This window comes from Pygocentrus nattereri, chromosome 29 (assembly GCF_015220715.1).
Source record: "Pygocentrus nattereri isolate fPygNat1 chromosome 29, fPygNat1.pri, whole genome shotgun sequence".
In the NCBI taxonomy this organism is placed as follows: Eukaryota; Metazoa; Chordata; class Actinopteri; order Characiformes; family Serrasalmidae; genus Pygocentrus; species Pygocentrus nattereri.
Window position 1 is genome coordinate 6,986,471 of NC_051239.1, and position 14,745 is coordinate 7,001,215.

At 40.9% G+C, this 14,745-nt stretch overlaps 1 protein-coding gene across 10 annotated transcripts in view; it reads right to left on the reverse strand.

The window, feature by feature from the left end:
• rimbp2 (RIMS binding protein 2) overlaps positions 1 to 14,745 on the reverse strand; it is a 279,113-nt gene that overhangs the window by 16,449 nt on the left and 247,919 nt on the right. For 7 of the 10 annotated variants that reach the window (XM_037536053.1, XM_037536059.1, XM_037536057.1 and 4 more), the window contains 6 exons: positions 13,430 to 13,544; positions 12,638 to 12,760; positions 6,720 to 6,889; positions 3,558 to 3,726; positions 3,254 to 3,316; positions 1,914 to 2,014 (listed from right to left, as the gene is read on the reverse strand). In XM_037536053.1, coding sequence (XP_037391950.1) covers positions 1,914 to 2,014; positions 3,254 to 3,316; positions 3,558 to 3,726; positions 6,720 to 6,889; positions 12,638 to 12,760; positions 13,430 to 13,544 — 741 coding nt within the window. The remainder of the gene's footprint in view (positions 1 to 1,913; positions 2,015 to 3,253; positions 3,317 to 3,557; positions 3,727 to 6,719; positions 6,890 to 12,637; positions 12,761 to 13,429; positions 13,545 to 14,745) is intronic. The other 3 variants (XM_037536063.1, XM_037536062.1, XM_037536060.1) reach the window with 2 other exon arrangements.

Below are 14,745 nucleotides of genomic sequence, written 5' to 3' on the forward strand. Positions count from 1 at the left end.
AGGGCGTACATCACGTTTCATTCCTTTCCCCACTGAGTTCAACTCGGCAAATAAACAGTAATAACGCAGCAGAACGCGCAGAAGTGTGTTCTCTGCAGAGGGCGTGTTCACATATTCACAATCAGAAAATCCACATGGCATTTGACCGGGGGGTGCACATACTTTTGCACACCGCCGTGCATAACAAATGACAAAAATGGAGACGTGAAGTTTTGTCACGACAGTGACGATATGTTTACAGTAATAACAACAGGACGAACATCTGTTTTTCTCCCTCGGTTTTTCTTTCTGTATAATTACTTGTATGTTACGGTGGCCGTCAAGACCCGATTCATAGCGCGACCAAAAAAAACACTTTGACTAATAAACTATTAAACGCAAACACACAAAACCCTTTGATCAGCATGGCGACATCAGAGCTATTTTACAAACGCAAATAAAGAAAACATGGGCCACTTCAGAAACGCTGCAAAGCCAGTCGCAACACAGTGGAAATGTTTCTGGAACACTCAAAAGGCTCAAAGGGGATGGACCATCTAGTAAGTGATACTTTTTTTTTGATCCCACAACCGGGGAAATTCCACCTCTGCATTTAACCCATCCGTGAAGTGAAACACCACATACACACCAGTGAACACACACACTAGGGGGCAGTGAGCACACTTGCCCGAAGCGGTGGGCAGCCCTATCCATGGCGCCCGGGGAGCAGTTGGGGGTTAGGTGTCTTGCTCAAGGGCACCTCAGTCATGGACTGTCTGCCCTGGGGATCGAACCGGCGACCTTCCGGTCACAGGGCCAGATCCCTAACCTCCAGCCCACGACTGCCCAATCTATGATGGAAAGTCACTGACAGAAGTAGATAAGACCACCGCAGACACTCACATCCCCTGTTCATGGTTAATCTGGCTGGCTAGCTTGCAATCTGACATGGCACGGCTGTGCTGTGGGACTTATCTGGTATTACTAGTTTAGTAATTACAGCTAATTCCCATGACGACACAGTGACAGTTGTGATCTGCTCAGATGAAAGTTAACTTACTCTTACCTGCGAATGTTTTTGCCTCTGCGAGAGTTTAAAAGCCTCAATGGCTCTGTCCTCTTTGAGTGTCCTCTGTTGTGCTCTGACTGGCTTATCAGCGTTTCTGAAGTCGCATGTGTTTCTGTATTTGCAGCATGTTTATGAAATGTAGCGTCGGAGCCGTCGTTTTGATGAAAGTGCTCGTTTTTTTATTTGCAGTTTGTTGGGTCTTCTCGGCCACTGTAACATGCACATGGCATAACATTACACTTAAACGAATATTCATCAGTAAATCCTACATATATTAAACGATCAGTGGACCTCAAAACAGTGCAGAGTCCATTTATTGTGGTTACATATCACAGAAATAACCTCAAATCTACGACAATGAAAAATACACAGGAAAATCGTGTCCACCGAGACTGAACATGAAGAGCAATGTGCAAAAAGCAATGAGCAAAGCATGGTATGATTTAACATGATGAAAGATAGCAGAACTGGCCACCTGGATATCAGTCTCTCTTGCATTTGTACTGTGTGTGATCCAACTCTATGTATGTTCTGACTCCTACTGGATAAAAACGACATCGCACTTTACCACAGGAAAGGCAAATGGCTAAAGTAAGGCTCTGTCTCGAGTCATTTCCTATTTATCTGCACATCATTCCGTTTCAGAAGCGTTTTCTCCATTAAATGCTCTATTCTGCAGCCAATGAGGAAGTGATTAAATGATTTAAAACACAGTTTAATGTCCCATGGAAAGGCAAAAGTCCAGCTATACTGCAGCTGTAGTGATAACGGGCAGGCACTAATGAAAGAGGCTAGTATCCTGGCCAGTGAACTGATGAGACGAACTATGTAAGCATATGGAGGACCAGAGGGGTCATTTCGTTACCTCCACGTCTACGTTAGGAGAGCTTTCCCTGGGGTCGTAGTCGTACAGAGCCACCATCCGACGCGTGGACACCGGGTGCCTTCCGCTCCTCCGGTTCCTCTCTGAGACGAGATGGAGGGAAAAGGCGAAAAGAGAGAGAGAGAGAGCACGAGAGAGAGAGAGAGAGTGTGAGAGAGAGATAAAGAGCTTTGCTCAGTCAACACGTAGACTGTTTTGTTAATCATGACCAGGAGGCCAGCGTGAACAAGAAAACTCACTGAAATGAAAATACGAAAAATCTGAAAATGCAGATATGACAAAATACAAGAATACAAATGGCACATCACTGTACGAGCACTGACCACCTTCACATGTGTTGTAGCGATGGAAATAACCAGCACCCTTTGCTAATGTACTAGAGGAGCTTCTCTAAGACACGGCAGTCATAAAATGCTACTTCCACCTGTTTCTGTAGCTTCTCTGTTAAATGATGCTTTCTTTTTCCTTGCCATTTCTTTGTAGGTGAGCGAGAAAGGGAACATTTTTAAACGTGTTTTTAGTCTGTTTAAATGCTATTTTATTTGATTTATTGTGGCTGTTGTACCAGACCGTTTCATCTCACAATTGCTAAGTAGAGCGGCGTGAATTGTTTTCACAGCAGGAGGGTCTCACTACCATCACTCATTGCTCCCTAGCAGCTCAACGCTGTATCACTCTCCACGAGGGGGCCTTCAGAAAGAGGCTTCTGTTTATTGAGATTCTGCTTCAAGGAATGCAAAGAACACATCCGTTATGGAGGAGATGTTACATCCCAACTACAACAGAGAACTACGCCACACAAGATACAAAGATGTGTTATCAAAGAGGGTATCCTTGTGTTAATGTGTCAGTTACTCCATGTGTATTTTCCAAGGAGTCATACATCACCCATTTTCCCATTCATTAACAAATACGCATATTATTCATAATCTCACACTGCTAAATATATCCTTTCTGGCCAGTAGGTGATTCAATTTGGCATCAAGTCTGATTTTTGGCTGTTTTATACCAAATACACTCTTATCCTGCTCATAATTTACCTTTACTACAGCAGGACACTCTGGTGGACATTTCATTTGGAAGAGGCGCTAAGCAATAAGTAAACATGTCATCCTGATTATGCAACAACAGCATTTTATCCAGCTGCCAGGACATGCTATATTTTGCTTTGATATGCCGATGCATCGTATCAGTGTTAAAGAGCAGGCAAGTGGGTGGAGCACTAGCATAGCATCTGTGATGGAAAAGCAATACGGAAAATACAGGAATGAGATGTCTGCGGGATGAGAAAGAAAAGAAGCGACAGCTCCGAGGGAACAAACCTCTCTTGGATTTCCGAGACCTGCGGTTTAGCGAGCGGCCGTCTTTGAACCTATCGCAATTCACTTGGAAAGAGGAGAGAGGCAGAAAGGGGAAAAAAAGAGAAAGAAACAAGGGGGGAGAGCCGAATGAAAAGGGATTCATAGGATACAACAGCACTCCTCATTACTTTCAGATGGAGACGGTAAGAATCAGGCTCTGAGGTTTAAGAAAATGAGCAACAAGCAAGAACAGAGGGAAGGAGGAGACTGCAGGAGGAAGAGAGATTCAGAAGGATGGACCGTTGAAGGACGACGGTCAATGTACCTATTTTTTCGACGGGCGTGTTAAGTGGAAGGAAGCCCTGTTTGAGGAGCTGCTCCATCATCTCGTCGTCCTCAGTCTGGATCTCTGAGACCATGTTACAGGGGATGAGCCCCCGCCGGCCACAGATTTCAGCCCTGTAGAAACCGTCAGTGTCCTTTTCCCCAAACACCTGCACAACACGGCACAGATCATAAGACAGGACAACGAGGGCTTCCTGCCAGCAACCCTAACAGCAGAATGTTAAAGACAGACAGTTATGAGGGTTAAAGACGTAGAGAGAGTAGGCTGCTATCATAGTGTCGAGTACTTCAGAGTAAAATTACACAACTGTCAATCAGCTAAAGTGCCAAAAGTTTCCACTTAATTAAATACTTTTTTGAAAAATACACCCAGGTTTAAAATCTCTATACACTTATTGTTAAGCGTTTGAAATGATTAGCCGTTAATTTATAGTCAGACCATTTATATTAGATAAACGTATGTGCAACTGACTCCTTTACAGCTCATACTTGGGCCAAAGCCTAATTTACATACCGGCATATGCAAAAGTTTGAGCACGCCGGTCAAATGACATGTTGCTGATTTTCAAAGTAAACATAAGTGAACACGCCCTCTACAGAGATCACACTTAAATACGGCGATTTTGTCCTAGTTTTAGTGCACAACTTGTGAGAAAAGCATAAAATATTATATATATATATATATATATATATATTTGCAGAATATATCAAAATATAAAATGTGGTGGCTATGAAAGATATATATATATATATATATATATATATCTTTCATAGCCACCACATTTTATATTTTGATATATTCTGCAAATAAACCGTAACTGTGTATTATCATGTGCAGAACTGTTCTCTGTAGGGGATTATTTTCATTTAGCACAGGGGTGTCAAACTCAACCACTGAAAGGGCCATATTACTGATTCTCAGCAAACCAGTGGGCCAGCTTTGCTTTTATTTCATTAGTTTTATTATTTATTCATTATTTTGAATTAACATTTTGCCGTGACCCAAACGGTCCATTGTTTATTCAAATTATGCTAAAACTGCAACAGCAAGACAGGCATTAAATACTCATTCAAAAATAATTCTGAATAAAAATAAGCCGTTTTTTTAAGGTCGTTTTTTTACTTTATTCCTGGAACCACAGGTGCTTTCAAAACGCACTTTGTCATATTCTTTACTTCATTACTTTCATATTTCATGAGCTTTATTCAAAAGGTGGGTGTCATGTGAGAGCTCTAGCTGTCGGGTAGACGACAGACGGGTAATTTTAAAACTTTATAATGAAAGAAGCTGAACTCTGAACCCATTTTGAACTGGATCTCGGATGGTGTCTCTTCAGTAATATACTCTGTAAAAATGATTTTTCTAAGATTTTTGGCTTTCAGCAGTAACTTGTAAACATAAAGCAATATGTTTATGTTCATAAAACACATTTTCTGTTAATTTGAGGGGAACAAAATTTAAATTTATGTCATAAAGTTACTGAATGACTCAGTTATCTGCCTTTCAGATGGAAAAACTGAAATACACCCATGAGCATAAGAGGTTAAACTGCCTGTTTCATCTTTTCTTTTTGTGTAACCGCTGCATGTTGCAGTGCATGCTGGGGACGGGTGTGCATGTCATGGTGAAAGAGGCTAATTCTAGAAAATTAAAATAATTTTGCGGGCTGAAAAGGTCTGTGTCGTGGGCCTGCCTTGGCCTGCGGACCTTGTGTTTGATACATGGATTTAGAAAATAAGGAAAACAAATTTGACAAATCTTTTTGCAACTGGATATTTCTCTGTTTAACTCATAAGAATAGTGTTACCAGTTGCTTAAACCAACAGTTAATACAGATGTATTACGTTACTGTACGAATGCTATAGGACAGGGTTGTCCAGTCTTATCTGCAAAGGACCAGTGTGGCTGCAGGTTTTCATTCCAAAGGAGCAGGAGCTCACCTGATTCCACTTGTTTAATCAACGGATCAGCCTTCAAACAAGGTGTGGTCCTGCGGATAAGACTGGACACCCCTGCTACTGGAAGTTGACTGCTTATGTCTTCAAACATCCAGAAGGGGGAGCGCTCACTCACATTGATGAAACAACAAATCAAAGCCTCGTGCTAGAGTTCCACGTCATTTATTACCACTTATTGAATGTTAGATTTCAATAAAGCGACCCCATGACACTTTGCAGAAAACAGGTTTCTATAAGAATCAAGAAACTGTGATTAACACCCAATGCTAAATGGTGGGTGAGCATATTTTCCTTTGTAAATAGATAATTAAGCAGATCAAACATTAGCCTGCCAATTACATTCTCTCAGCCAAGCTGAGCAGCACGTGGACTGATATGGGAATTCTGGGCCAATGCCAATATTTCACTTTTTTTTATGCAGATGCTGATACTGATGCATACACGTCAGTAAAATGGCAAAATTGAAACTGAATCCTTCAAGATTAGCATTACAGAGAGATGTAACATTTGTAAAGAGGTTTAAATGCAGTAAAATGAATTAATGTAGGCTTTAACACAGACGTCCAGCTCAGTTTACACATTCTGTTCTTCATTAATTGTTGGTTTGAAATATCGGTCAAATTGAAACATCTTGCCCTGCGATGGACTGGCGACCTGTCCAGGGTGTAACCTGCCTTCCGCCCGATGACCACTGGGAGCATTTTTTTTATCAATACCTAAATAATTCTGACGTCATTGCGCATCCCTAATAACATGCGATGGAATCGACTGGCCAAAATGTGGCATATGTGCTTTTTGGTACTGTATGAAATACTGTTATCTGAGAAAATGCAAAAACATTAGGAAGCATCTTTAAGCCTGAATTTTGTCCATTCATATGTCCTTTTTTATAGACGCAGAACTCCTCAAGAACAAAGCTCGTCTTGGATGACTGACTACATGGGGATTAAGGATTTTTTTACCAAACTGCCCCGTTAAGCACATTGAAGCAATTCAAATATGGTAATAACTGCAGAAATAAACCCTTTCAGCAACATTTCAACAATGACAGACAAAATAGACAGAACTTGTGTATAAAGAGCATAATTTTCCCTCATTCCTATAGAATAATTTGTTTGATATTTATCATTCATTCTGTACTGTAAACCGGTCTCCACTTTTCATCAAAATCATCAGGGCCCACCTTTATTATCTGGCCCTCTTTGAAAGGCAGCTCCTCCACTGCAGCGTCAGGGTTGGGGGACATGGACAGGGGATCGTAGTCGAACAGCGCCACAAAAATCCGCGGCAGGTCATCCAGTTCAGATTCTTCAAAATAGTCCAGAGAGCGCCTGTCCCGTCCACCATACCCATCTGGAAGACACCACACACATACCTACTACTACTCTCAGAACCAGACAACAGGCCACATCTGTAGCGGCTGTGTTCAAAGTCTTTTCCAAGCAGCAAAGAAGACTATGAGTGATCATTTATGGTGCTGTTTGGATTGAAAGGCATCTGTGTTCGATAGAAATACTAAAAAAGAGCAAAAATCTGCGGCAACTTCAATTAAAAAACAATGATACACAGTAAACCAATCTGAATACCTAAATGTCACACAGTTACAGCATGAAAACAGACTGAGTGCATGACAAATGCCCAAAGAACACAGGCACATCTCAAACCGAGCGGCAGGGGGCAGCAGGAGTTTAAGAGAAACAGCCATGCATGCTAAAAGAACAGGGAAGAGGAAAGTCCACATTGCTGTTTTACCACAACAAAGCAACGTCACTTACAGGAATGATCCACTGTAAAGTCAATCGATCACCCTTTATTTTGATGGTCCCACATAGATGATCTAGAGGTGGTCAAATTATCATGCTGCTCATCATTTACAAGAAGGATCTACTGTGATATTTTAAACTTTTTTGAGAGGTTTGCCACCACGAAAAGCTTACAAACTATTATGTGTCTACTAGGGATGCATCGATACTACTGGTGTGGTGCTCATTTATTCATACTTGACTAAAAATTCACCAACAATATCCAATAGCAGCTGATACAATGAGTCTACACTGCTGACCTAATGAACAAATGACTCAAGCTGGTAGTGAACAGAGTGTTTCTGACGCCGTGGCAGTTGGACGTCGTTTGTCACTTTAAATATTATACCTTTTTAAACACACATACTCAATCACAGCCACTTTCCCAAAATGGGAATAAAAAGAAAAATGAGAAAAGGTTGACGTTTCTACCAAAGTCCATATATACTGACTTCGAATAGAGCTGCTAGGTCAAAATTGTAATATGTTGATTTTTTTTTTTTGTCTTGGCAATACAGGCTGTGGAGAAACCATATTCTCCTCTCATTTACATTAATGCCTACTAATAGTTTCAGGGCACAGTGTTGCACACGTTAGCAAAGCTGCTGTATCAGGTTCTCAGCATGTTTGCTCGGTACTCAGACGCAGTGTTATTTTGAATGAAACAGCTTGGGTGATAATTGTCCATAGACAAAGTTGTCTGTAGAGTCTGTTTCTTGTAGCAGGCCTATCAGACCGATTTTGAACAAATAAATCGCAGGCTTTAGAGGACATTCAGCAACAGATCAACTCGCCAATGTAAAGACTCCAACAAGGTGTAAAACTCGACAAGTGAGCTCTTCGGATGTATTAGCCTCAGATGCGATTCCTGCTGTCACTGCGCTACAGAGACTATTGTTAAAAGAGACAGACGAGAAGCAGGGATCAAAACTATGAAATGTACTTTACTTACAGCTGTACAGAAGTGCTTTTCTGACAGGTTTTGTGGCACATTGGTTGAAACTAGCTAGCAAAACAACCCTTTCCATCATCAAAGGGTTATTTGCATTGAAAAACCGTTCTTCAGATTGATGCTGATGGTTCTATATAGAACCTTTTAGAAAAGCGTTCTATATTGCACCAAAAAGGGTTCTTCTATTGTTACAATGTCAGGCTTGTTACAACAGATAAAACATTTTTGGTGCTCTGTAGAATATTTTTAAAAAGGTTCTATACAGAATCATCTACATCACATTCTCCATCAATCTGAAGAAGCTTTTTAACAAAGCAAAGAACCTTTTTTTCTGATAATTTTCTGACAATTCAGTGTTTGAGAGCCAAACAAAGTCACTACCTACTAAAATATAGCGATTTTATTTACGATCTAAAACCAACACTGAACCTACACGTTTCTTCTGAGTTTTGTATGTAATGTTATTAGTGGTATTAGTAAATCTGAAAAATGAAGTGTTATGCAGGGGCTATTTAGCCTTAGAACACCCTGCATGTTCATCCCCATCATCAATATGTACAAATGTATGCTTTATGAGTTTTGTCTCAAATTTAGCATCAAATAATGTGCCAGGCATCAATCATATACATTTTATGCAATACCTTTCTGTGAGGGAAGTTTTAGAGGTCTTCAGACATCTGGTTCCTATCACCACCACTGTAAATACTCTCTCTATAACTGCGTATTCTACACCAAACCACTCTGAACGACTCTGTTTTACTCTGTTTAACCCAATGGATTTTCACATTAGCAATCTGTCCTGTCCTGTAATTCGCAATCTGGCAAAATTGATTGACTGCCAACAGGTTGTTAAGTCTCAGGTTAGAGTTATGACAGGAGTTAGGACTAGGGTTAGGTGTGCTTAGGTGTCAGGGTGAGCTTAAGGTTAGGATTAGAGGGAGCGTTAGGATTAGGATTATGGAAAAGTTAAGGTACAAATTTGACTGAATGTCAGTTCAGAAGACAAGATGAGCATCTAGTCTGGATCAACAGTGGACCTTTATAATAAAACATAACCAAACATTCATATCAGTGTCAAACTTTGCGGCAAAGCAGCTCGAGCAGGTGAGCGGTGGATAATTCAGTGACGAGCAGGAACAGTCACTGAACACCTCCACCATGGAGGAGACAGATGCTCGCAGACTTCACAGTGGTTATCTGAAGTAAAAGGAAGGACATCATGAACATTCTACAGAGCCATGGAGCTGACAGGAAAATGAACCATGCAAGTTACAGATCGTCTCACCATGCTGGACACGTACCGTCTATCTGCCTACTCTATAGTCATTATCTGACCAGTCTTTTGAAGCCTATTTCACTTCAGCCGTTGACACGTTTCTCTAATAACAGCCCACTACACAGAAGAGAAACGGACATAGGACTAGAACTAAACAGGAAAAGGGCCGTCATGCAACACAGACAAACAGTCAAGGAGCAGGAGGGAGAAGACAGGGTTGTGCAGGCCACCTCTGGACAGGGAGAAAAGGAGCAAACGGAGGGATAGAACAAGAAAAGGGAGAGTTTTTGGGGTTTGGAGACCACAAAGGAGGGGAATGACATTCACACCTCTACATAACACTGTCACTGCCTCAAAAACAGGAGACATCAATGCTTGGAGGACGACTGTGTTTAATTACAGAGCATTTTGTAAGCTGGTCTTAATTTCAGTCATGGAGAACCACATTTCCCAACTCATTTAGAACATTCAAAGCTTGCTACTCGCTCGTGTTTGTGTTAAATGAATACATCAACCAAAAATGCTGACACCTTCCCAAAATTATGCAGATTTTTCCAAATTTCAGCGTAATTCAGCTGCTGAGATGGAAAGCAAATCATTTCAAGTGGTTTGGTGTGGAATGGTTAATTGCAGAGAACTAACTGACTCATTTCTCTTTACAGTGGTGGTGTTAGGAACCAGGGGTCACAATGTCTACATCCAGTTATGACCAGTGAACCTACACGTGTCTTCTGAGGTTTTATATGTAATGTTGATGATGGTAATAGTGCAAAATCTGAAGAAGAAGAAAAAAATCTTTGACTATTAAAAAACTGCCTTATAACAATGTCTTATTTCTCTATTCATAACCATTTTGAGTAATAACATTAAACAGCATTAAACTCTATAGTTGTCTGGTTCCTATCACCACCACTGTGAACAATTCTGACTCGGTAAGTTTTCTAATTTCACATCAAACCACTCTAAATGACCTCACATCCGAACAATTTCATTATGCAGAAATGTTGAAAACTAATTCCTCTGTTATAATGAACAAATTCCAGAACGCGAAAGCCAGCGGATTCCCACTAGCTTTCATTCACTGTTAGCCATGTTGGCAGTTCTGGTGCTGTGCCTCATGACTGGAGACTGACACCTTTTTAAGCCCTGTCACATTTTACCTCTTACTTTGAAATCTTCAAAAAGAGAGTGTTTTTTTTGACTTTTCAATTTTTGAGATTTCAAAATTGATCAAACTAATTAATCACATTTTATTTCATATATTATTTTTGCACTTTACTCTCCGGCAATGTTCATAAGGCTACATAAGGCCTTCATGACGACTGACATAAACATTCATAAACACTTATTCCAGCAGGTGTTATTTGTCAACACGATCGCATTTGTCAAGTTGACACAACTTCTGTTTCAGTTGCCGTTCATTTTTTCTGACTTTAGGTCGTTATAATATGCTCTTGTAGCTCAGTGGTTGTCACAGGGTCATACGACAAACCTTCCCAGGAGAAGCTGATGGAAGAAACGTGAGCACTTTCTGTGGCTCTTAGGTAAAATGAGTTACCACTTACAAGATTTAAACAATGTCATTTGGGAGTGGGTGGTGTACTGGTTCAGCATACCGGTTAAACTTCTTCAAGTATAAGTTTTGTTAGAACCGTTGCACTGATATACCACAAATAAGCACAGATAATGTGACATACAAACAGTGTGAACCACGCTAATGTTATCCCATATAGCTGAATAGCTGAGTTGGTGATGTTTGAGGCACAATTCAAATAAAATTTTGTATGCATTTTCCATTTAAGCTGGCATGAAAAGCAGATGAATAAGACGTTCAACTTCAGCCCTGTGGTAATTAAGATGTAAAACAAGATTCAGCAATGCATTTGTTGGGCCTGCAGGGCTTGTATCAGAAAGCAGTGCTGTCAAAGGTTTATCTACATATTGTTCGGTTTTATTTTTACTATTTTTTACACATTATCAGATTTAATATACACTAAGCCAGGGGTCGGCAACATGCATAATGCTCTAGACACTGCTCTGTTGCGGCTCCACAGCAAAATTAGATTCAGAACCTTTAGCCAACTGTGTTTGCACACTGAGGAATTACACCTCCGTATTTAACCCATCCGTGCAGTGAAACACACACATACATGCACACTAGTGAACACACACACACACTAGGGGCAGTGAGCACACTTATCTGGAGCGGTGGGCAGCCCCATCCATGGCACCCGGGGAGCACTTGGGGATTAGGTGCCTTGCTCAAGGGCACTTCGGTCACATACTGTCAGCTGAGCGACCTTCCGGGCACAAATCTGGTTCCCTAACCTCCATAAAGCTTTGCTGATCATTCAACACAGTTTAACAATAAATGGTCTTAAACACTGGAGTTAATGTAGAAGATCGGCGCAAAGAGTGCAGGTCACCGTGGCAACGCAGATAACAATCCGGCCCATTGATAATTTGGAGACAAACTGACTTATTTGCATTTCTATCTGAGCTAAAGCTTAAAGCAGAGCAAAAATAAGTCTGCGTTTGTTTATATTTTTAGCCTGTATTAGAGCATTAGCACATACTGAGACATATTTACAGCCAAGATGGTAAAACTGACATGGAATGATGTGGCTCCTAAGATGGTTTGATTTTTGTTGAAAGGTCAAAATGGCTCTTCTTAAGATTGGGGTTGCCGACCCCTGTACTAAGCTACACACTAAGCTTTAATATATAATAAGATATACACTATACACTATACTCTAGCTCAGTTGTTATAAGAAGTTCATTTAGTTTCACTCAAGAAAGTGTCATAACCTGAAGTTCGAGGTCACCTGACATCTTGTTGGGAGACTATTTGAATAAGCCTTTATAAATGTTTATGTAGGTCTGTCATGATGATCTTCTGTAGGTGTCACATTTACAGTAGCACTGCCCTCCAAGCACCGCTTCCCTTCAGCTCTCGGAGCACTGACATCACCTACAGTAGGCCTATTTTAGCTTTCACTGCTCTACATGTCCTTTTATCTGTTTGGTTTTCTGTCTCAGCTGGTCGTCCAGAAAGGAGCTGCTCCACGTACCATATCGGTGCTCTGAGCGCTGTGCCGGCCATTTCCTGCGGTGAGCTACACTGCCATAGTAAACATCGTCCTTGGGTGAGAGGTTCCCCTCACTCCCCTCACTGTTATTCTCCATGGTGATCTCTACGAAAACACCAATCAGAGCGTTACAGCCACACCCTCTCTAACTGGCCACCCCCACCTGCTCTCTGCTGTCTGTGGAGAATGAGGTGCGTTGAAGCAGAGTGGAGATGTTTGCCGGGATCAGTCTGTCTTGAGCGGGTGCATTTTTGCCCGGAGCACCATGAGCTGCAAGGCCAAACTGATCCCAGATCTGCAGTCAAGGCCAATCTCCTAAAATAACAGCAATGAGTAAAACAGCAATGTTCCAGCTGTTCTTGGAGATACTGGCACTCTTAAAAATAAAGGCGCCAAACAGGGTTCTTCATGGAAGAACCATTGTTGATTCCCAAATAGAACCTTTCAGTGGTTGGTAGAAAGGTTCTATATCAGTTCAAGGAACCTTTATTTTCAAGAGTTCATAGGGTGCACTGACGTCAAAGCTTTTCAAGGTTATTTTTATTCTGACTTTGTTTGGTGAACAGGAAACACGTCACTAAATCAAACTAACACTCAAAAAGCAACAACTCAAAATCCTGAACGATGAGCATGGTTCATTACGGGACTCCAGAGTTCATGACTACGACATGTTAAGAAACACATAGAGGGGAATGTACACAACAATGGGGGTAGGGGGTCCTATAAGGAAGGGAGAAGGCGGGCGTATCCCACACAGGACGTGACCTCACTGACCAATGGAAGGAACCATCATAGGCCTTCTCTGGGGGGGCGGACAGCCATGACTCGTCCTACGGCCAGACTGGTCCAGTCGATCCGAGCGTCCCGTTGGGGGGGGGTTCCCTAAAATCTTCAAAAGCAGACATCAAAATATACAGTGTTAAAAGCTTCAGTCACAAAAAAAACATAATGGCAGAATATTATGATCAAATGAAACCACGCCCACTAAACCCATAGTCAAAGCAGTTATGTTAAGCATGATCTTCTATACAAAGCAACAGTCTAAAGTTTCAAAACAAGGAGGATGAACTCATCAAAAACGTCCAACAGAAACACTCAAAAACAAACCCCAACGACAACATGGGTAGGGCTTCAAATCAGATGTTTAGCTAAAGACCATTTGGGTTTTTGTTCTGTAAGTTCTCAGTGGCTTTGTGTTAAAGGAAGAGGGTATGAGAGAGAACGAGATGGCTTCTAGAACCCAAAGTCATAATTCATCACACTGTTGACTGACCATTGAGGGGGTAAAGATATAGCAGTTAAATGGGAATTCTCAAAACTCTCCAAAATTCCTGCATAATTTAATCATTGAGATGTCAAGTCATTCCTAAATGGTTTAATGCGAAATAAACCGCTGTAGAGAAATGCACCGTCTTCTTTACAGTGGTGATAGGAACGAAAAGGTACAATGTCTACAAATATAGCCGTTTTATTTACTATTCAAAACCACCAGTGTTTTTATTTGTAATGTTCATAATGGTAAAAAAGTGATAAATCTGAAAATATAATTTTTTTGAGACTATTTTACTGTAAAATACCCTGCATGTACCCCTCCATCACACAAAACATACACAGGCCAAAAATGTATTACAAAGCTCTTGTAAAACTATCATAAAAACAATGTCTCAGGCATCATTTCATGCAATAACTTTCTGTGAGGAAGCTTTCAGAGGCATTCAACTCTTCAGACGTCTGGTTCCTATCACCACCACTGTGAACGAAAAAGCTTCTCTAGCACAGAGCATTTCATGTCAAACCACTCTGAGACGGCTTTGTTTTGTCTTAACAATTTAATTATGCAGAAATCTGGAATAAAAACTGGTGTTTATGTGTGTCACTGTGAACTGTGTGCTACATGAACATCTGGAACCTGACAACTTTGTGCTGGTCAGCCGTTTGATTTGAGAGGCTGTTCACAACCCATAGTAGGAACAAGAAACACTCAGAAATGGCCTTTAGGTAATAAAAAAAATATCTACACATTCATAAAAAAAAAAAAAACTCACTTCACATACTAGGAAAGATAAACCGATTCATATGATACCGAAATA